We start from the raw sequence: 22,663 nt of genomic DNA, 5'->3' as shown, positions 1-22,663 counted from the left end.
GCGCTCTCACACTGATGGAATTTCTCAATCACAGTGTCTTCTGTGGAGCTCACTCCCAGTCCAGTCAAGTCACTTTTCTCTTCCTTACTTTGGTCTCCTAATACCATGCATCCCTACAAATTTGGTTGGATTGTTATCATCTTCATCATCACTGATTGTAGAGTGCACATGTTCTTGGATCCAGGTTGAAAGATGGTTTGGGAACACACAGACCTGCTGTCTCTGTCCCTTCTGTAGGCTCTGCAGAGCAGCTGCTGAGTCCTGAGTGCTGGAAAGCCACTTTGAGAGCCCTGGGCTGCTGTACCCCAAGCAGCCAGCAGGGGGCAGCTGCTGCGGACAGTGCTGTGCTTCATAGTGCCTCAGATGCTCTCTTGTCAGATAAGCAGGTGTGTAACTTCTGGTCTCTGACAGCTTTGTGTATTCTTTTCTAGTCCCTCGCTGTGCATTGTCAGACAAATGGAGCACATTTAAAATCTCTCTCTCTCTCTCTCTCTCTCTCTCTCTCTCTCTCTCTCTCTCTCTCTCTCTGAGTGTGTGTGTGTGTCTGTCTGTAAGAGCTCCATGTCTTTCTTTAACTTTGCTTCCCCTGTCCCCTTTGCCTGGACGGCTTTTCTCTTATGCTCCCGAATGCAGGCCCATCCCTGTAGGATAGGATGGAAGCCGACACCCCTCTGTATAAACCTTCCCTCCCACCTGAGCACATCTGATTTACTTATTCCTCAGACCACTCTGTGGTCCACAGAGCTCTCACTTTTATCTGTGAGTGGTGTTTTTACTGAAGCTCGGTGCTACAGTTGTAGCATTCAGGAGCCACAAGCTAAAGTACTTTGAGTTTGAGACCAGCTTGACCTTGTGAGACCTTATCACAAAAACACAACCTCAGAATTAAGGCAAAAAGGAAAATGTGTTTGAAATAAACATTCCATTGCTTCAGAGTTTTAAACTTACTATTTTTTCCTTGTCTTTTTGTAGTTCTTTCAAAAATCTGTGTTTCCATCACAAACTTTGATGCACTGTGCTATAAAGGAAGGCTTGAGGTGTGGCTCGGTGGTGGAGTGCGCTCCTAGTATTCATGAGGTCCTAGGTTTCCTCTCCAGCAGCAGAAAGGATGAAGGGGCTGGGGAAGATGCTGCCCCAAGTAGATGTCAGTGATCACTGCTTGGTTGGTCATCTCTTCTAGGTAATGGAGACCATCCATTGGCTTTCTGACTTCTTTTATAAACTTCGGCTGTCCAAGCTGGACTTTAAAAGCTTTGGATTATTCTCAAAATGGAGCCCTTATATGGCTGATGTGAAGACATTTTTGGAATACCTTGTAAAAAGGCTGATTGACTTAGAAATCTCCTCCTTGACCCAAGACTCAACTGCCAGTAGCAAAGAAGGTATGTGTGGTGGGAGCTAAGGGCTTTCCACGAGAAGAAACTCAAGTAGACACATTGAGACCCATCTCAAATGTCAAGGAGACAGAATAGAAAACTGTGGTTCAGGTGTGAGCCCGAATACTCATCATATCTGTATGATTTCACAGTGAATGCAAGATGCTTGCTGTGGCTTGTTCATGTCACTCCTTGGTGGCCATATGGGACAAAGAGGTGTATTCCTCTGTCCAACTCCTCCTTCCTATCATTTACCAAGGTTAGGTCAGTGTTCAGAATATGAAGCATATGTCTTAGAAAAATGTACATTATAAATTAACTATCACATTGTGTTATAATCAAAATTCATTGTAGCAAATGAAAAGGGAATCCTACATAGTTGCATTAACCATACATTTGTGTCAGCAAAGGCTTATACAGTGAGGAGCAGAACATTTTGGATGCACCTAGTATGAAATGTAGCCAGTGGCAGAGTGAGGCCCTTCCTTGTTTCTAACAGTTGTGCTGTTTCAGTGCTAAGGTCCCTGCACTCACAGATCGTCCAGCTTTTTAAACCCTGGATCCTGGTTTTAGAAGACAGTGAAAGGTAAGTAGTCTTTCATATACTCAGATTTCCTTGGAATTTATTTGCTTAATGATATTTAGTACAGGTCATAATGATTTCACAGATTTAAATTTTAAAACAGTGACATTTAAATTGATAAAATTCAGAAACCAAGCCGTTTTTTGCTCATATAATTATTCATCTGGGTGGTTGGTGATGTTATTTTGATACTAATTTTGGAAAACAATGAACCACTCATTTCCAATTTTCTACAGTAAGGATGTTGAATTTGTTTTTAAACTTATGAAAAATGTTTTCTTTTGCATAAAGTGCATCTACAAATATGGATCTCAGCATTTTCTAATAACTTAGCTATTTTCAGAATTAAGTTATTGGGCTGGGAATGCTGCCTTAATTGTGTAACTCAGAAGTTAGTGAACACACTGTCTCATGAGCATTTAGACTGTGAATCGTTCTGTGGGTGGCTCTCTGTGAAAGTGTGCAGGTAAACTAGATGAACCCAGTGCTGGCCTAAGGGGTGAAGTCAGCGTTGGTGGGTGATGTCACCTGCTGTCACTTGCTTTCGGGGCTCCCAGCTCTGAAGTGCTGAGTGTGCCTCAGGCTACGGTGGCTGAGTTCTGTGACTCGCCAGTCCTAGACGTGACCTGTCGCGTGCTCTTTGCTTTCCTTTCTAAGTATGTGTTTCTTTCCTGTGAAGTGGCCAGCAGCGACATTACCCCTGGCTAGAGAGTGACGCCGTGGTGGCCTCCAGCATTGTGCAGCTGTTCACTGACTGTGTCGGCTCACTGCACAGAAGTTTTAAAGGTAGGGAGGCGTCGTGTGGTGCTCAGCTGAGCCTTCCCTTCAGCCTCTCCATCTCCCTTTCCTTGCTCTTCCCTCTCCGCTTTGACTGGAAGACAAAGAAGCTGGCAGGGACGGCCGTGTGGCGGTTACTTATGGAATGTCTTGTGAGGCTGCTCTGAGTGGCGTAGTTACAGCCATTTAGTGATGCCTGCTCCAGGCGTCTGAGGCAGATTCTTGCTGTATTCCAACTCAAGATATAGGAGATCCTCTTTCCTTGCCTTCTTCCATGTTATTCTTTGTGTATGTGTGCCCACATGCTCATACCTTCTTGTAGATATGTGGAGATGTGTGTTGAGTCATCTGCCTCTGTCATTCTCTGCCTGGCTTTTTATTTTGTGCTTTGGTTTGACTGGCTGGCTAGCAAGCTGCGCCGACCTTCCTGCATCTCCCAGCCTGTGGTTACAGGCACACACTGCCCACACCTACATCTCAGCTCAGGCCCTCTGCTTGCACTTTATTCACTGAGCCAGCCTCTCAGCCCTCCCATCTTTATAATAAAAGGAATTTAGGGGCTAGAGACATAGCTCAACAGTTAACACTGGTGGGTTCAATTCCCAGCACTCCCAGGATGCCCTTTCTGACCTTTGTGGCTACTACACGCATGTGGTTCATAGACACACATGCTGGCAAAACATCCATCCACATAAAATGAAAATAAAAAGCCAGTGTGAAGTGATACTTTATCACGATTTTAATTTTTCTCCACATTGTGTGTGTGTGCCTGTGTGTGTTGTGAGTGTGTGATTTGTGTGGAGGTTGGAGGACAGCTTGTGGAAATTTGTTCTCTCCTTCCTCCATGTGGATTCTATGAATCCAACTCTAGTTGTCAGGCTCGGCAGCAAGCTTCTTTAGCTATTTAACTGCCCGTCTTCCTGCCCTCTCTGGTATATTTTGCATTTCTGTGGTATTTAATAATGCTGAGAATTTTTTATGTACTTGTTGATAATTTTTATTTAAGTTTTTGAGAAATGTTGGAGTAGTGTCTTTTGAGGAATTCTTTTAAAATGCTAAATGAAGAAAGCTAACAGAGTGAGATTGGATATGTGAGCAGGCAGCAGGCTGTAGATGTATTTGGGTTAAAAGCCATTTATAAGTTTTGAGGAAAAAAGCTAATCCCCTTGCTGGGCATTGGTGCCACACGCCTTTTAATCCCAGCACTTGGGAGGCAGAGGCAGGCAGATCTCTGTGAGTTCGAGGCCAGCCTCGTCTACAGAGTGAGTTCCAGGGCAGCTTCCAAAGCCACAGAGAAACCCTGTCTCAAAAAAAACCAAAATGGGGGGGGGGTAAAAAAAACAAAAAACAGAAAACAAAAAACAAATCCCCTTGAGAAGACTTTTAAGTTTAAGTTTGTGTTTTATGTTAGCATGTGTTTTTCTTTCCTATCCTTTTTTAAAGAAACCAAATGACTTGAGCTGTATTTTCTTTTGGAATTTTAGACAAGCTGTTGCCAGGTGACGAAGGAGCCCTGCGGTTGCACCTGCTGCATTACTGTGAGGCGTGCGCAGCACCCAAGATGCCAGAGTGCATCCTCTACACTCTTCATAGCGCATACCAGAGTCTCGAGTGGGAGGACCTGCACCCTGACCAGAGGCTCATGGAGGCCTTCTTCAAGGTTCGGCCTTTGCTGTTTCCTCCCCAGTGTGCACTCTCTGGCACTCGCTGGTACCAGTGTGGGAAGCAGCAGCCTGTGGAAGTCATGCCCTGATGGATGATCTGACACATCTATTTGGCCAGTTTTACAGACCCAGAGAGAGACTGCCTCTAATATGTTGGCCGTCCTCTAGTTTTAGGAATAAAGTTGTGTGGTTTCCTAGCATACTGAGTCTTGCTCAGTCCTACCTAGTGTTTATTTTTATAGGTATTATAATATTGTATAATATCATTAGAACTACTTGTTAATGTTGTGTGAAAGCAAAATGTGAATTAGTACTCAACTCCAAGTTGATTTCAGTAGTTATGCAACTGAAGAGTTGGATTGTTAGAGATAACATCTTTGTAACAACCAGTGACACATTATGATCATAAAAAGACCTGGAGTAATCTTAAGGAAGGGCCAAGGAATGTGCGTGTGAACCTTTGCAACAGAAGCTCTAGTTACAGGATCCCCAGGGCAACTTCAGCAGCAGCCAGGGTTGATGTATCTCTGTTGTCAGAACCTCAGTGATTTGGCTTGGCTTTTTATGATTGATTCAGTTCATTAGTCATCAGTTCGATTGTGTTTTCTCCTAACTTAATGTCATTTAAGTGCTTCAATTGATACAGATCTATAATTATTTATGATGCTTACTAAGACACAAGTATAATATTTACAATGATTAGTAAAATGTCCTGGGGCCTTCTGGTGTTTTTTTTTTTTTTTTTTTTTTTTTTGTTGCTGTTGAAGCCCTACCCAGTATTGGTCTTGGCAACCCTTCTTCTAGTTGAGCTCCAAGGAAGCTGATCCTGTTTACTAGTTGAGGCCCATGTCCTGAGTAGATACTTAATCACCATTATGGACATTTGAGAGAATGTTGGCTCAGTGACCTGTAAGGCAGGCTTTTCAGTGAGAGGGATGCCATCTAAGACTAATTAAGCTGTGAAGTAGTCTGTCAAGGAATGCTAGAGAGTCTGTCTCTAGGAGTTCTAAGGATTAGATAGCCTTGACCTGCCCAGAAGATGAGAATCTTTAAGGTGAAGACAGATGGACAGGCTAGAGGAGAGACTATGAAAGGGTGAAGAATCGTCCTCCAAGAGGGAGCAGATGCAAGTTACCGCAAGATTCCAGTCTCACCATTATTTTATAAGTAGTATAGAGCTTTTGATAGTAATCTTTAAAACAGTAATTTTTAGTATCTAAATTTATTATGATAAATAAGTTAGAAACATTGAACTAGGTTATAAAATAAAAATTTTGGATTTATTATGTACTTTATAGTGCACCCCCAGACAAACCGCTGAATAGAATTTTAAGCATTAGATTTAAAGAGCCATGTGGAGAGATTTGTAATACAGCATTACATTGGACTTTCATATTAATACATATCCAGTGTGGTAGTTCTCCAAGTGTGGTCTCGGGAACATCATTCTGAACTGATAGAGGGAACGTGCACATCCTTGCTCCCAGCACACCCCAGGAAGCCGGCTGTTGTTCTGGTACACACGGAAGTTTGAAAACTACTGACCAGGGGAGATTTCCTCCTGTTCCAGCTCACCTGAGGTCCCAACATCCCTGCAGCTCCAGGGACTCAGTGACTGGAAGCTTCCATCTGCTTGTGGTCGGGGAAGATCACTGTTCTCTTTAGGATCATTAGAGTAGATACTGAAGTGCCAGTAGGCAAGCTCAAGAATTACACATATATACCGGACCTGTAAGGCGAGATCTCAATGTTTACAGTCTAGTGAAAAGTGATCTCTTAAAAACATGTATAATATATGTGATATAATGCACTGTTTTTTGTTCACTCCAGGTAGAGCGTGGAAGCCCCAAGAGCTGTTTCTTGTTTCTAGGGTCTGTACTCTGCAGAGTCAACTGGGTTAGTGTGCTGTCTGATGTCTGGAATCCCAGTCCCCTTCCCGAAACCCAGAGTATGGTTGTCTGTCTCCTTTTCATGATGATTTTACTGGCTAAGGAAGCTCAGCTAGTCGACCAAACAGTAAGTTTGGGGAGTCTGTAATCAGCTTTGGCTTCTTGGTACATTGTTCTCTCGTGACGATGTTTTTGGGTATTTCCCTCACATGCATCAGTAGCTGTAATAGCTGTAGGTGCTGAGCATATCAGCTGTGCCTCCAGCCACATGCTTCCTTTCCTGGACAGCCCTCAGTCTCGTTCTAGATAATCCGGAGAACCCTGCTGACTTAGAATAACTTATTTTGTTAACTCTTAGTTCAGTGTACTTTTTGAAGCCCATGTTGCTGTGTCCACCCAAGTTCTTCTGCTTCTTGTAGATCTTAATGTACTTTTGCCATGACTTCACTTGATGCTAACTTGAATGTGTATCTCTTTGGTTCCTTAGCTTTTCTGTTCTTAGCATAAGCTGTTTCCCCAGAGATAACCAGAGACATTGATGTCTGGGGAAATACATGTAAAGCGACCTGTCTTCCTTTTTAGGATTCACCTTTACTCAGTCTTCTTGGACAGACAAGCTCACTCTCGTGGCATCTTGTGGACCTTGCGTCATACCAGAGCGTGCTGGGTTACTTCAGCAGCCATTACCCACCGTCCGTCATCCTGGCCAAAGACTGTTCTGCCGAACGCATTGTGAAGCTCTTGAAAGTGTCTGCGGGACTTTCTGTTCCTGCTGATGGCCAGAAGCATCGTGTAAGATGGGAGAGTGTTTAAAAGTTGGTGTGTTCTTCAGGACCAGAAGTCAAACATTGCTAGTAAGGCTAGCCGTAAATCCCCTGACTTGCGCCCCCAGAAAACCGGGGTGTGTGCCACTGAGTGCCCATGGCCTCCTGTCCCTTGGTTTGACTTTGCTCATTTACTTGCAATGGCTCAGATTGATTGGAGACCAGAGGGGCTGAAGATAGCCGTGGGCTAGCTTTAAAATCAGAGTGTCTTAGTCCACAGACTGGCGGGGAGGGTGATGAGTGTTAGTTGCAAGTTTGAGTTAAGATAAATGTGAACATTTTGGGGGAAGTTTTTGACAAGTAAATCACTGTTTGGTTAATGGCATTGTGAATGCAGTTTTGCGGCATTTGGGCATTCTAGTCTCTACGCATAGCTGCAGACATGTGTCCTGGGCCATCTAGATGGGTATTCTGTGGCTTCCCAGCCTGTCCTCCACTGTGCCATGTGGTCAGTGCTGTACTGTGCTCCCAGGAGTATTCAGCTAACATTCCCTGCTCAGTTCATTTGACTGACGGGTCTGTCTCTCTTTCTCATCAGGACATAGTTCCAAAGTGCCAAGCTTTCACTCGTCAGATGGTTCAGTTTCTCAGTGCCCTGGAACAAGGTGGGAAAGTCACCTTCTCAGTCCTGGAGCAGGAAATAGCTAAGCTCTTAGATGACGTCATTGCTTTTAACCCACCTGGTAAGTGACCCGTGGAAGCCACATACTCATGCAGGCAGTGAATCCCTTCTGTGTGTCAGGCTTTGTGAGCTGAGAAAGATGGTCAAGACCATGACTGCTGCTCCAGACGGCAGGGCTCTGGACAGCAGGACGTGAAGTGACTGGACTGGGGGTCAGGCTGGAAAAGGCGTAAGTAACAGGAGATCTGGGGGAAGCAGCATTTATAGGAGGTCTGCTCTTAAGTAGAAGTTCAGTGTCGCCTGCTGGCTTGTCAAGACATTTATATGGAGAGTTTTGTCGCTAACCAATAATTGGGCAGACATTCTGCCAATTACTTCTCCTACTGAAAACAACCAAGAATGCTCAATAAAGTTCAAAACCGAGAATTATAATTATTGGTAGAATAATAAAAAGATAAGGAACTTTGAGGTTAGAAATGGAGTGAAGATAGATGGAGTACTTGGGCTGGTTTTTACCTGAACCTTCATAGATCTAGAGGGGGCTGAAAGGTCCAGGGCCTCCCCGAAATGGGGGCCTAAAGGAGAGCCACAGGGTCTGTGGCTGTGTTGGTGGATACTTCTCTCCCCTGGCAGCATGCTGAGTGATTTCCAGCACCGAACACTAGTCAGTAGGGGCGAAGTTCCTAGTTAGGCTCCAGCGTGACTTCTCTGTGTTCGGATCAGGTGGTGGAGAATAGCCAGTTGCCTGGGCAGTACATGTCATGTTTGTGGGTTTCTATTGAAGCTCCTTTGGCCAATAACTGAAGATGTAACTCATTCCTGGCACTGAAGGATTTACTTGGCAGCATGCCTAGTTGGAGCATTGTGTTTCCTACTACTTGGTGACTCCATTTAGATTCCTTTCATATATGTATATATCTAAAGAAGCGTCTACATTAGTAAATTTCTATATGGTTTTCATGAGACCTTTAGTTTAGTTGGTCCATATTCCTTTGTTTTCTCTGTGCTCACATCCCTCTCCATATTTAATCTTCCTAACCTAGCTCTCCCTTTATACCTCTGTAACATTATATTCTATCTCCTGTCCCTAGGAGATCCCATCCTCCCTCCTGGCCTCTTACTGTGTACCTAACCTCTGTGCTTATTCAGATTATAGAAGACTTACTGGAAGTTTAAAGGCTAACATCCACATATTAGCTAAAGTAGGCAGCATTTGTCTTTTGGAGTCTGGGTTACCTTACTCTGGATGATTATTTCTAGCTCAATCCTACAAATTTCATTATTTCATTGGCTGTGTTCCATTGTGTAATTGTGTCACATTTTCATTATCCATTCATCAGTTTGTAAAAACCCAGGCTATCTCTAACTTCTGGCTATTGTTCACAGAGTGGCAGTGAACATGAGCAAGTATCTCTTTAGTAAGATATAGATAGAGCCTTTTGTGTGTATGCCCCAAACTGGCGTAGCTGGATCTTGAGGTACATAGTTCCCGGCTTCCTGAGGAGCCTCCGCCCTGATTCCCATCGTGGCTGTACCCCTTTGCACTTGCACCAGCAATGAGTAAGTGTTGCCTTCTCCACATCCCAGCCAGCACGAGCTGTCACTTGTTTTACTGCCCTCGGCCATTCCAATTGGGGTAAGATGAAGTCACAGTTTAATCTGTGTCCCCTGACGGCTAAGGATGCTGAACATTTCAGTGTTTCTCAGTCAGTTGTGTTTCACCTTTTGAGAATTCTGTTTATTCTGTACCCCATTTTTTAATTTGGTTTTTTTTTTTTTATGTTTAGTTTTTTTAGTTCTTACTAACCCTCTATCAAATGTGTAGAATATCTCTGGCTTCAGAGCTCCCATTGACAAATCAGATGTTTCTTCCTTTATATACGATTGGGTCTGTTTTCCCTTGCAGATTTAAATATGCTTTGTTTATTCTGTACATTTAGTGTTTTGATTATGATGCATCGTGGGAATTTGTTTTCTGGTTCTACTTGGTTTTGTGTCATGTACCTTGATAGTTAATCTCTTTAGATTGGGGAAATTTGATTCTGTAATTTTGATTAACAGTATTTTCTATGCTTTTGACCTGAGCTTCTTTTCCTTCCTCTATACCTATTATTTATAGGTTTGGTATTTTATAGTGTCTCAAATTTTCCTGAATTTTTTTGTGCCTGGACTTTTTTTATATTTAACATTTTTTTTTTTTTTTTTTGACTGAGCTATCCATTTCTTCAACCTTGTCTTCAAGACCTGAAATTCCCTCTTCCGTGTCTTTTAACTTGTGGGTGAGGCTTACCTTCAAGCTTTGTTTGACACCCTGAGTTTTCAGTTCTAGTTTTATTATAATTTGGTTTTCTTTAGTCATTTCTTCATTAAATTCTGCTTTCATGTCTTGAATTGTTTTCATTATTTCACTCAACTATTTGTGTTTTCAGTTTTCATTAAGGCATCTACTCTTATCCTCGTTAAGTTCTTGAACATATATAACAGCTATTCTGAAGTTCTTATCTTATGCTCCAGCTTCAGCTAACTTGCATTTCTCAGGACCTGTTGCGATGGGGTTTGGCTTCTGGAGGATGACTATTGTCTTTTATACTCATGTTTGTGTTTTGGGGATCCAGGCACCCGAAGTCAAGATGCTTGGCATCTTTATTGGGGTGGCTGTCTGCCCTGCTCTTTGTTGGGTGGGTGTCCCACTGTTTGGTTACTGTTGCCCACTCTGGATTCTGTGGGCTCCCTGGTAGAGAGTGTTGTTGTGCTAGAAGAGAAGGCTGAGGGGAAGCAGGAAAGAGCTGGGGGGGGGAGGTAGAGTCCCTAGGACATGGAGGTGAGGTGGGAGGTGGAGAGGTGAGAGGAGGGGGCCCCTCCTGACAGCCTCAGCAGGACATGTCTGGAGGCCAGCATCAAAGGGTACGAAGATAGTAAAGAGAGCTCCCCTGAGTCCAGTCCAGTAGTGAGGGTGGCTCTGCAGGGTGCCAGGTGTCACAAAGGAATGGAGATGGGCTGGGAGGAAAGGCTGAGAGGGGCTGTGGGAATTAAGGTGTTACTCTACGCTTTATTCAGGGACTTGCACAAGCTCCTCATTCCCTGTCCATAAAATCCAGTTGTCGTTAGACCCTTTCTGCTGGTCTTTACACGTGAGTGTAAAGGCCCTGGAGAGCAGCTGAGATACCAGCAGATAAGAGCTCTTGTTCTTATGACCACTTCCCTGCCCCTGTTCCAGTGGTGTGAGTGTGTGTCTGTCTTTGCCTTTAGACATGGACAGCCAGTCCCGCCACATGGCCCTCAGCAGCCTCTTCATGGAAGTCCTCATGATGATGAACAATGCAACTATTCCAACGGCAGAATTCCTTGGTGGCAGTATTCGGACCTGGATTGACCAAAAGGTACACGGCTTGGTGGTGCTGCCCCTTTTAACAGCAGCCTGCCAAAGCCTGGCATCGGTCCGCCACATGGCAGAAACCACAGAAGCCTGCATTACTGCCTACTTCAAGGAAGGTAAGAGGACACTGACTTCTGTTCTCATCACGGTGGTCTTTTCCAGGAAGGGGAGGCCTGTCATCAGGGAGTGCTCCACTCGACCCAAAGTGGCATTAGACTGTTGTTACTCCTTCTGCCAGGAATCCCCCCCCCACACACACATTATGCATAGGATAGAAATAGATTATTTTTTCCATGAAGAGCTAGTCAATGTCAGAACACATGGCCCATGTCTTTTGGTTCAATTGTATGTTTCAAGAGAAAAAATTTCAAGAGTAAAATTCTAATTTGTTTTTTACATTGCTTTAGAGTGTTAGACCATGTTATGATAGTAAAGTCAGTTTTCAAAACAAATGCTGTAAACCACAACTTGTATGGTAACGATGACAGTTTCTTCTTTCTTACCACTTTTGGTGGAAGGAGTTTTCTTAGAGATCTTTTTATTTCTTCTTGCCATGCTCTTTATTAATATTTATTTTTATTTTCTGTGTATGAGTGTTTGGCTTGCATGTCTTTATGTATCACACATCTGTGCCACATGGGCCAAAAGATGGCATTGGATCACTTGGAGCTGAACTTACAGATAGTTGTGACCTGTCATGTGTGCCGGGAATTGAACCCAGGTTCTCTGGAGGAGCAGTTAGTGCTCTTAACTGCTGAGCCGTCTCTCCAGGCCTCTTGTCCTACTTTAAAAACTATTCTATAAGGATAACCTTTCCTGTTCCTCATCCTTCTATTGTTTTTATTCGCTCCCACCAAACTCTGGAGACAGTAATTAAGAATCAATCAGAATAGCCCTTCTCAACTCTGATAGTCAGATATGAACTCTGATAGTCAGATATGAACTCTGATAGTCAGATATGAACTCTGATAGTCAGATATGAACTCTGATAGTCAGATATGAACTCTGGTAGTCAGATATGAACTCTGGTAGTCAGATATGAACTCTGGTAGTCAGATATGAACTCTGGTAGTCAGATATGAACTCTGATAGTCAGATATGAACTCTGATAGTCAGATATGAACTATTCCTGTAGACAGCAGGAAAGGAGGAATGCCAACATGAGGCCCCAGGCTGTGCCCATAACCTGCCATCTGCCCCTGTGCAGGTGATTGGTACATCTCCCTGGACCTACCTTCACTCCCCACAAAGGGTGGAGAACCTCCAGGGTAACACAGGATTCAGATTTGTTTGTTACTAACATCAACATGGCTCCCATAAGTAAAAATGCTTATGAGAGATTGGATTTATTTAAAGTTAAAACTCTGATACCCTGTAGATGCTAATCAGTGATCATATATAATGAGAAAGGTGGTTTAGAGAGACACAGTCCTGAGTTCCAAATTTGTGTGAATCCTTTCTGATCAGGTAGTGTCTGGGGAGGCTTTCTAGTCGAAGCATCAGGGCAGCTCTCACTTTCCTGGCCTCTAGGCCTGCTCTGACAGGTGGCGTCTTACACGAAGCTAACGTGAAAACACTCATTAGGATTCTATCTCCCTTTTTTTTCATAGTATCTTTATTATTTGGGGACTTTCACATCATGAAACCCAATAATACTTACTTCCCAGTCATCCCAGGGTCTGCTCCCACCCATGTGACACCCTCTCCAAAATACTAGTAATACGTCATCATCATAATAATAATAATTGATGATGATGATGATTTAAGCAACCCACAAGTCCAGTCTGTGTTGCCATACCCTCACTGGAACATGTTCAAACTCCAGCAGTCAGCCCCTTAAAGAAAACCGAGCCCTTCCCCTCCCGTACCCCACCAGAAGCCCTCAGTCGCGTAGAGCTACACTCCAGCATCCTATCATAATTCCCTCAGTCGTGCAGAGCCGCACTCCAGCATCCTATCATAATTCCCTCAGTCGTGCAGAGCCGCACTCCAGCATCCTATCATAATTCCCTCAGTCGTGCAGAGCCGCACTCCAGCATCCTATCATAATTCCCTCAGTCGTGCAGAGCCGCACTCCAGCATCCTATCATAATTCCCTCAGTCGTGCAGAGCCGCACTCCAGCATCCTATCATAATTCCCTCAGTCGTGCAGAGCCGCACTCCAGCATCCTATCATAATTCCCTCAGTCGTGCAGAGCCGCACTCCAGCATCCTATCATAATTCCCTCAGTCGTGCAGAGCCGCACTCCAGCATCCTATCATAATTCCCTCAGTCGTGCAGAGCCGCACTCCAGCATCCTATCATAATTTCTAAGAGTTTCTCTTTCTGTCAAGGCTGTTACTTTTTGGGGGTGAGGTGAGGTGGGGGTATGGGTTGTCATGGAAACCTTCTATGTCCTTCTTTCACAACTGTGGGTCTGCAGTCATTGATGTCACTTCAAAAGTAGCTTCCTTGACCTTTACAGTCAGCGGGAGCACGGCTCATGGATGTTCACATGATTTCTGGTGAGATACTCACGTGGTCTCTGTTATCAACACGTGTTTCAGACCTCAGCATGGTGTCTGGTAGCTGCACAGACTGTGGACGTCAGCACAGCTCATTCTTGTGGACATGAGTATATGTTGATATTTCCTCTTGGTATTCTTTTCTTAGGCTCCCTCAATCAAAATCTAGGGTGGGGCCCCGTTCTGGTGTCCCTTCAAGTCCCCGAGCTCACCATCCAAGAGTTCCTGCAGGAGTGCTTAGCCCTCGGCAGTTGCTTGACTCTCTATGTCTACCTGCTCCAGTGTTTGAACAGTGAGCAGACACTGCGGAACGAGATGAAGGTGCTTCTCATCCTAAACAAGTGGCTGGAACAGGTGTACCCAAGGTATGCTTGCCCCCTGGCTGCTTCCCGTGGGATTCCCAGTTTAAGTAAGTGTTTACTCATGAGCCCAGAACCCAGAGATGCCTAAGAGTCAAACAAGCCTTCGGGGGCAGTGGCGCATGCTGGGGACACTCTTAGCTGCTGAGCTGACTTTCTATCTCCTCACACAAGTATTTGAGGTGCCAGCCTTCGGCTTTCTTGTACGTAGACGATGAAGTGACAGGACAGGTGGTCCAGTGTCTGGCACACAGACGTTCAGGGAATTGCAGGGTTACAGCTCCATGGCTTTATTAACATTTGCTAACACGTTGGCCTTGGTTTTAGTTCCTTTAATTTCTTAAATTGTGTGTGTGTGTGTGTGTGTGTGTGTGTGTGTAAAATTGTATACGTATGTACGTGTGGGTTCCTGGGGGTCAAACTCAGGGTGTAGACAAGCACCTCCACGCACTGAGCCACCATGCTGGCCCTGATGTGTGATGTCAGAGGGCGGCATTTCTGGCTCCTGTGAACTCAGATGTGGGTCTGTTAAACGTGAATGGGGTGAATGGGGAGGCACTTAGACTCCCTTTGCTCGGACTCCTTCCCCAGCTCCGCGCAGGAAGAAGCAAAGCTCTTTTTGTGGTGGCATCAAACCCTGCAGCTGTCCCTGGTCCAGATGGAGCAGAACGACTCTGTCCTGACCGAGTCAGTCATTCGGATCCTGCTCATGCTGCAGAGCCGGCAGAGCCTCATGGCCGAGGAGAGGCTCACTTCCGGGATCCTCGGGGCTATTGGGTTGGGCCGGAAGTCGCCCTTGTCCAACAGGTGAGGAAGCAACTACACTGCTCTTCTCAGAGGCCCTGGCAGAGGTCTGACGCTGGGCAGTGATGGGAGCTGTCAGTCTGCAAATGCGCTTCTCTTATTGGCTAGTGAATAAAGCACTGTGGGCCAATAGGGAAGCAAGAGAGGAGGGACTAGGAGACAAGGAGGAGAGAGGAAGTAGAGAGGAGGAGTCAGCATGGAGAGACGGGAGAGAGCAGAACCACCGGCCCCACTCTCTAGTAAGATGAGACCATGTGGAAATATTTAGATTAACAGAAATGGGTTAATAATTAAGGCAGAGCTAGCCAATAAGAAACTAGTACCTGGCCAACAGCAGTGTATCTAATACAGAGTCTCTGTGTGTTATTTGGGGCTGGCGTGGAGGTGGGACAAGACCAGAGGGGGCAGAAAACCGTACTCCTTACAGGGTAGTGTCTAGAAAGGTGAAGGCTGTTCACATCTTCATATGCTAACACACGTGTTTGTTTTCCCTTATTTTAATTCAACTTTGTTTCAAAGGTCAAATCATACCTTTAGTTAACGCTGATTTCATTTTGGCTTGAGCCAGCGACAGTGGATTGAAATATCTCAGTCCTTTGTTTCATTGTGGTCCCAGTCTGTGAGTTTGGGGGATCAGAACCTGTGAGGGACCCAGTGTAGCACAGTGCTGCCTAAGAAGTGATGACAGACAAATCTGGGTTTGTGGCTTAAAGTCCCAAGGCAGGAAAGAGTGTGCCCGGCCCCCATTGTGAGTCAGGAGTGTGCCCACGGCCCCCATTGTGAGTCAGGAGTGTGCCCACGGCCCCCATTGTGAGTCAGGAGTGTGCCCACGGCCCCCATTGTGAGTCAGGAGTGTGCCCAGCCCCCATTGTGAGTCAGGAGTGTGCCCACGGCCCCCCATTGTGAGTCAGGAGTGTGCCCGGCCTCCATTGTGAGTCAGGAGTGTGCCCACGGCCCCCATTGTGAGTCAGGAGTGTGCCCCCGGCCCCCATTGTGAGTCAGGAGTGTGCCCACGGCCCCCATTGTGAGTCAGGAGTGTGCCCCGGCCCCCATTGTGAGTCAGGAGTGTGCCCCGGCCCCCATTGTGAGTCAGGAGTGTGCCCACGGCCCCCATTGTGAGTCAGGAGTGTGCCCACGGCCCCCATTGTGAGTCAGGAGTGTGCCCAGCCCCCATTGTGAGTCAGGAGTGTGCCCGGCCCCCATTGTGAGTCAGGAGTGTGCCCACGGCCCCCATTGTGAGTCAGGAGTGTGCCCGGCCCCCATTGTGAGTCAGGAGTGTGCCCACGGCCCCCATTGTGAGTCAGGAGTGTGCCCATGGCCCCCATTGTGAGTCAGGAGTGTGCCCACGGCCCCCATTGTGAGTCAAGGCGGTTCCTTCCTTGTGGTTTCCTCCCTCCCTTCCCCTCCCCATCACCCCCCTCCCTTCCCATCACCCCCTCCCTCCCTTCCTCCCCATCACCCCCTCCCTCCCCATCACCCCCTCCCTCCCCATCACCCCCTCCCTCCCTTCCTCCCCATCACCCCCTCCCTCCCTCCCCATCACCCCCTCCCTCCCCATCACCCCCTCCCTCCCCATCACCCCCTCCCTCCCTCATGCTCAGCCCCCCTTCCTTACCAGTCTACATCATGCTTTTTTTTTTTTTCAAATCCTTGTGATTATTGAAAGGAGGCCCCATGCTGTGCCGACATGAACTGTGTGGGAAATGTGGGCATCTCTCATTCCAGACCAGATAACACCACGTTTGTTTATGGTACAATGTGACAGACACAATTTTAGTTTTACTTAAATTTGTTTGCATATCTTTTCCTTGAATCAAGTGCTTTTCTTTAATTTTGGTAAAATATATATAACTTAATTTTCTGTAGTAACCACCTTCTATGTATAACTCGGTGACACTCACAATGTTGCAGCCATCACTAGCTCTGGAATATTCTCATCACCCCACAAGGAACCCACATAGTCACCCATCACTTCCATCCCCTCTCCCCACCCCCATTGGAACTGTGAATTGACTTCATATTTAAATCCTTCCTAGGACATTTCTAAAAACGGAATTGTGTATTTTATGGTCTTCAGTATCTAGAAATGCTTTCCAGAATTCTTCTGTGATGTTGCGTGGGCCAGTAGCTCTTGTGTGTTTTTACTTATGTATGTTTTTGTGGTGCTGAGGATTGGACTCAGGCGTGCTCGACAAGTGTCCTCTGACTGAGCCGCCTCCCTTCTTCCTCTGTGCTGAGGGGCACAGGCGTGAATGTGGGTCTGCCACCTCCGGTGTATCCATTTAGAAGCTGATGGACATTTGGGTTGCTTCAGTCTTAGTTGGTATAACTATTGCTGCTGTGAACATTCGTGCATGATTTTTTGCTTGTATCTGTGTTCGTTTCTCTTGGGTACATACCCAGGACTGCTGGGTGACTCGGCAACTCTGCTTTCCTTGTTAAGGCAGTGCAGACTGCCTTCTGTAGCATGCCCATGTTTACAGTGTCTGTCTGTCCCTGCTGTTCTGTGTCTTTACCAACACTCTGCTTGAATCTGAATGGGCACACACTGCCTGGGTAGCCAGGGGAGGGAAAGTTGAGTAGGGTTTCCCTAAAGACGTCAACTGCAGAAAGGACCTGGAAATGGAGTTACAATGTCTTCTTTTAAAATAGGATGTAGGGTTCATATTTTAAAATGTTCACTTTAATGGTCACTGACTTCTGACCTGTTGTTAACCCCCAAGGTTCCGTGTGGTTGCCCGAGTCATGGCTGCCTTCCTGTTGGTTCAGGTGCCTGCAGAAGACCAGGTTCGTCTGAAGCCTAGCTCTGAATTACACCTGACTCCCAAAGCTCAGCAGGTCAGTAGCAGCAGCCTTGGGTTGGAGTTTTCCTGGTGCACCTGTCAGAAGGCTGTGGCAGTTCTAACTTGGACTCTAGGCCTGAGGCTCCACAGTACCCCAGCTGATCTAGTTCCGCTGGAGCCTGGAGGGAAGGCAGCAGTCTGGAAGGCAGGCTTTGGGAACAACCGCAGGAGGCTGGAGGAGGCTGCGTGGGCTTGTGCTGCTGTCTCCCAGCCTCTCCTTGCAAGAGACTGCAGCAGCCAAGCTAGAGTTACTGCCCTTTGTCACCCACCACAGCCATTCCCCTGCCTACCTGTCCCTGTGGTCTCCTTGTCTAGACTTGAAATGCTATTTCCTGACATGTCCTTGCATACTTGCTATCAGGGTTTTCAGATTTCAGATGACTAATCTTGGATCAGTTCTTACAGGAGATCATTTAAGGGCTAAATTACTATAAAAAATAGAAATAGGGGGAAATGCCCTATATAAATTTTTTTATTCCTAAGTTCTGCTTATGGCTTGCTTAGTAATTTATTTCTAAGCTTCTAGCTTATTTACCACACTAAAGAAAATCTCCCCCTTTGAATTTTGAACCAAGCAAATCCATGTTTTAATAATATATTTTTTAATACCAAGGGTGCTCAAAACTGGTGGGGAGAGGAGGTAGCACACTCCACGTGTGGTAGGTGTTCCAGGGCTGGGGGGACATGTCTTCAGAATCCCAGCAGTGACTGAGCTTGGGCACTTGGAAAACACGGCTGTCCTCCTCCAGATCATTGTGTGAATTTTTGTTTTCGCCATGTACTCTCTCTCTCTCCTCTCCTCCAGTGAAGAAAAAAAAAATGAAGTTACAGAGCTAGAAAAACATTCTTTTCTGTTGAAGAGGGTGTGGGGAGGCGTGTTTACCTCGCTCTGCTCTGCCTGTCGTATGGAGGGGCTTGACCTGTGTGCTTTTTCAGCTGAGGTGGCCCCTTATCACGTACTCCCAGCAGCACCCAGCGGCTGCCGTGTGTAGTTTCCCTCTCTCCATTTCCTGTGATGGCCCCTAACCCAACAGCCAGCTGCACTTTGACCCTGGTGAGATGCGCTCTGAGAAGAGAGGGGATTGGCGTCTGGTAGGAGACAGCACACTGGTGGGACGGAGAACAGGGACAGGTGCAGGGAAATGGCTGTGGCTGTGACGAAGGGCAGGAGCTCTAGCCCACGCAGCCTCCTCCAGCCTCCTGCGGTTGTTCCCAAAGCCTGCCTTCCGGACTGCTGCCTTCCCTCCAGGCTCCAGGGGAGCTGGGTCACGATGGCAGTCAGGAGGTGTGCGATCATGGAATAACTCCTCGTCACTCGTGTCTTTCAGGTGCTGACTGCTCTTGAATCCATGACCCTCAGTAAGCAGTATGTGGAGTACCAGGATCAGATACTGCAAGCTGTCCAGTTCATAAAGCACCCTGGCCATTGCCTTCAGAGTGGGAAAAGCCTGCTGGCTCTTCTCGTCAACCGTCTCTATCCAGAAGTGCATTATTTGGACAACATCCGATAGCGGCTGCAGCCGGGACAGCCCTGCTGCTCTTGTGTTTACACTAACCTTGCTGTCGCACGTGTACCTTCCTGCGGTTTCACCGCAGAACTCACTTCTGCCAGCAACTTGGCTGAGGTGCAGTTGGGGGCCGTTAGATAGTTCTGGCTGTGTGGTTCTCTCTTATTGCCCAGGGACTTGTTAGTTCTTGTGTTCTTCCACAAATGAAACGACGTTCCTCTGAGTACAGAGCCACTCACATTGGGAAAGTGAATGTGCCAGTTAACTCCCTGGAAAGGACGGTAGAGGTTTTGATATGTCCATACTTCTGTCTTCCTGCTTTGTTTAAATGTCAAGACTCCTGTGCCAGACCTGACCACTTTGGGAGGCATGAAGAGCCTCCCTTTGGGAGTTCATTTGTATTTTTCACATTATTCCAGTGTACAAAAAAAAAAAAAAAATCAATTTGGGACATTTCTGTATTTCTCAACTGTGAGGAAATACACCAGCTTAGGTATTACGTTGCTTCTCGTAGAGTGGAGATGGTACCCTGAATCGAGTCAGGAGTGGTGGTGCACCCCTGTAATCTCAGCACCCTGGGGGCTGAAGCAGGAGGATCGCAAGGGTGAGGTGGTGCGGGGTGCAGAGCGAGCGTCTCGAAGCAAAGCAAAACAAAAAAGCAGATTAACTAAAATGAGTCTCACTGGAGACATGTCACTTAACCCTGACCTCAGGGGACAGCAGAGATGGTGGCACATCCGTTTCAGCTGCATGTTCCCTGGACGTGTGCCTTTCGGAACCCATGCAGTGCTCTGACAGCTGCCGTGCACAGGTGTGTAACGGGCGTGCAACCACTGGGCAGAGCACTGTGTCCCCCGGGGCTCCTCATTCGAGGCTCCTCATGGCTCGGTCTCTGCAGGCCCCACTCTCAGGAGATGCTAGGGGTCTTTGTTCTTCTTCCCCCGGTTAAGTTTAGGTGGCACTCAGGGCCATGCCGGACACATGCCCAGGGAGGAGGGGCCAGCCGGGTCAGGGCAGTTTCAGAAACGTGGCTTTTTGTGAGAGGTCCCTCTGCCACTGCTGACAGTCTGCAGTGGCAAAGCTCGTGCGGCACATCACTTTGTCCTCGTGACACTTCCTGCAGGGTTAGAAATTTGTCCTGTCCAATCTATAATTCTCAAAAATGGCCCCAAACTGATTTTGTTTTTTTTTTTCAGCTTAAAATGTATCTTTGTTCTTATGGGTTATGGCTCAGAATATCTGTAAAAATCCCTGGGTGGCCACCGAGCGCCTCCAGTGAGGAAGGAGTAGACGTTGGTGGGCTGCTTTCCCTTCATTGGACGCTTGCAGGAACTCCCACCGGAAGAACAACCCTGCCTCGTTGACATGCCTTGGAACACTGATAGAACACATCCTAGTCAGTGGCACAAAGTGTCATTGTACAGGGATCTGTCTCAGCCTTCTTCGTTTTTTGCTTCTCTGTTTCCCAAATCAGTCATCTTCACTCCGAGTACAAGAAAACTTGAGAAGCTGTGGACAGTTGAAAAAGCAGCGGTGATTCTGCGAGCAGGAAATACTGTGTTTGTGTGGTTTCTCTGAGAAGAACAAAGTTGCCAGTATCCGAGAATGTGAAAAGTTAGAGTGTACATTTTAGAGAATCAATTAATTTTGGAAGTTTATAATATTTGTAAATTTTGTCTGTAAAATGTATAAACAATAAAATCAACTTTTGATTATAACTGATGGATCTGAATGGAAGGCTAATGTACATTTTTATGCCTGATATTAAATGTTTGCCTTTGTAACTGGTCAGTAAAAGTGCCGCGTTTTCATCGTTGCTTAACATCTGAGAGCTGTTTGCCTCAGACTCTATGAGAAGCATTAGGTTCAGTGCTTTAAAAATATGAAATAATGCAGAACAAAGAAAGCTGCTTGCAGACAGACTGGCCTGCTGCCTGAAGGATGGACCAGGCTTTGTTAGAACAATGGTTAGCTTTCAGAGTGCAAAGCCATGGTATCAGAGACAGAGATGAGCACTTGACATCCCTCTCAGCATTGCAGAAGGCAGACCTTCACGGGCTCAGAGCCTGCTGCACCACGGCATCCCGTGCTTCCCAGGAACAGAAGCAGGGTTTGGTCTCAGTGCCTCTGCCTCTCCAGTCATCGCTCCTTGCCTCACTGAGATGCACATGTGGGGCAGAGGTGTTGCTTTGGTCCTCCGTGTCCTTGCTCTACAACCTCACTAGAGAAGGTGAAGGCAGAGGGCCATAGCAGAGACCCTGCGGCTGTCAGCGCACTGTGGGCTGGGGCACATGCGTTTGTGTCTGCATACATTTCTGAAGCTCTTACACACTTGGCCTCACCTCTACACATCACCAGTGTCTTGCTGGTTAAGCGTCCACCTCTCCGTATTGTGCCCAAGTCTTTTGGTCCTTTGGTGTCAGAAGACGTGACATGGAGACGCTCCCCCTAAACTAGCCAGCATTCATGCCCCACTAAGGCCAGCCAGTGCAGACCCTGGTGTGCCCAAGCTTTGACTGAATCAAGGTGCTGATACTGGGTTACTGGCTTTCCTTTATTCAAAAATTCCTTCTGAAGTGGGAAGCCAAACAATGTCTAGAATCATGGGTAGGATGAAGGCATATTAAGTACCTCCATCTCCTTAGTGGGGACCCTCAACTTCTCTCCCTGGCCAGTGTCTTGGAGCTCACTGCTGGCCCAGCCTTGGCTGTGCCAGGGCTCTCTGGTTGTGCTTATCTTGAGTCAGAACAGTTCTGGGTGACCTTGTGGATCTGCCTGGGACAACCAGGCAGGGCCTGTTCTCTTAGTATACCTTGAGACATTTCCGCTTGTCACATCTCTGACCTCTTCCGCCCTTACCCCTTAGTCCACTCGAGGTTACATGCACAGAATTCTTTGAACATGATATCCAATAAAACTGCTTTGGGGGCAAAGCGCCCAGACACCTGGAACGCATTTCAGTCGGCTTGACAGGTGCAGAGAGAGAACACACCCTTGCTGTCCCTGTCCTTGGTGCTTCTGCTGCTCCAGAGTTGTCACACTCCTACAGCCCAGTGCAAATCCCTCTAACACACCGGGGCAGTATCAGCTCCCATTGTGTTTTGTGGTTGGCGAGTTAACCTAGCACTGAGTTGAACTGCAGACTCCGTTAGTAACAGTCACTGCCTGAGGCCAGTTTCATGGAGGAGCTACTCGGTGGGCCAATGACCAGGCTCTTTGAGCGTCATCTGTACTATGTCCTGAACGTCATCCCTGTCCTTTCGTTTGAGCTAACTTCACAGCTTACTTTGAGGCATAGCTGGTCATGACAGGTGAGGCGCTCGACTTAGAGCTGGGCCCTGAACAGATTCCTCTGCTCCACCAAGATGCTCCTGTTTTGCAGAGCATTCAAAGGTCATGTGACCAGAGGCAGGTCACATGCTTATTTTCAGTGTCCTTTATTCTGCTCAGGCCCTGAGTTCCTCTTGAGAATAACGTGAAAAAAAATTGTGCTACTCCTGCTTTAGTAATGAAAGTGGTAAGGAAAGTTGGCT

General features: G+C 46.6%; 1 protein-coding gene across 1 annotated transcript in view; it reads left to right on the top strand.

Annotated features, from left to right (window-relative positions):
• Positions 1–20,848, top strand: part of Epg5 (ectopic P-granules 5 autophagy tethering factor) — a 79,200-nt gene extending 58,352 nt beyond the window's left edge. Inside the window, exons 32-44 of the mRNA XM_051202212.1 lie at positions 238–386; positions 1,181–1,382; positions 1,890–1,962; positions 2,639–2,745; positions 4,221–4,396; positions 6,231–6,416; positions 6,872–7,081; positions 7,652–7,796; positions 10,985–11,227; positions 13,765–13,981; positions 14,567–14,782; positions 17,503–17,617; positions 18,951–20,848. Coding sequence (XP_051058169.1) covers positions 238–386; positions 1,181–1,382; positions 1,890–1,962; positions 2,639–2,745; positions 4,221–4,396; positions 6,231–6,416; positions 6,872–7,081; positions 7,652–7,796; positions 10,985–11,227; positions 13,765–13,981; positions 14,567–14,782; positions 17,503–17,617; positions 18,951–19,133 — 2,222 coding nt within the window. The 3' untranslated portion in view covers positions 19,134–20,848. The remainder of the gene's footprint in view (positions 1–237; positions 387–1,180; positions 1,383–1,889; positions 1,963–2,638; positions 2,746–4,220; positions 4,397–6,230; positions 6,417–6,871; positions 7,082–7,651; positions 7,797–10,984; positions 11,228–13,764; positions 13,982–14,566; positions 14,783–17,502; positions 17,618–18,950) is intronic.
• The last annotated feature ends 1,815 nt before the right edge of the window (positions 20,849–22,663 follow it).

The sequence above is a fragment of the Phodopus roborovskii genome, unplaced genomic scaffold, assembly GCF_943737965.1.
Source record: "Phodopus roborovskii unplaced genomic scaffold, PHOROB, whole genome shotgun sequence".
NCBI classification, from domain to species: domain Eukaryota; kingdom Metazoa; phylum Chordata; class Mammalia; order Rodentia; family Cricetidae; genus Phodopus; species Phodopus roborovskii.
The sequence above is the reverse complement of the archived record's forward strand: the minus strand, read 5'-3'. Positions and strand labels throughout refer to the sequence as shown.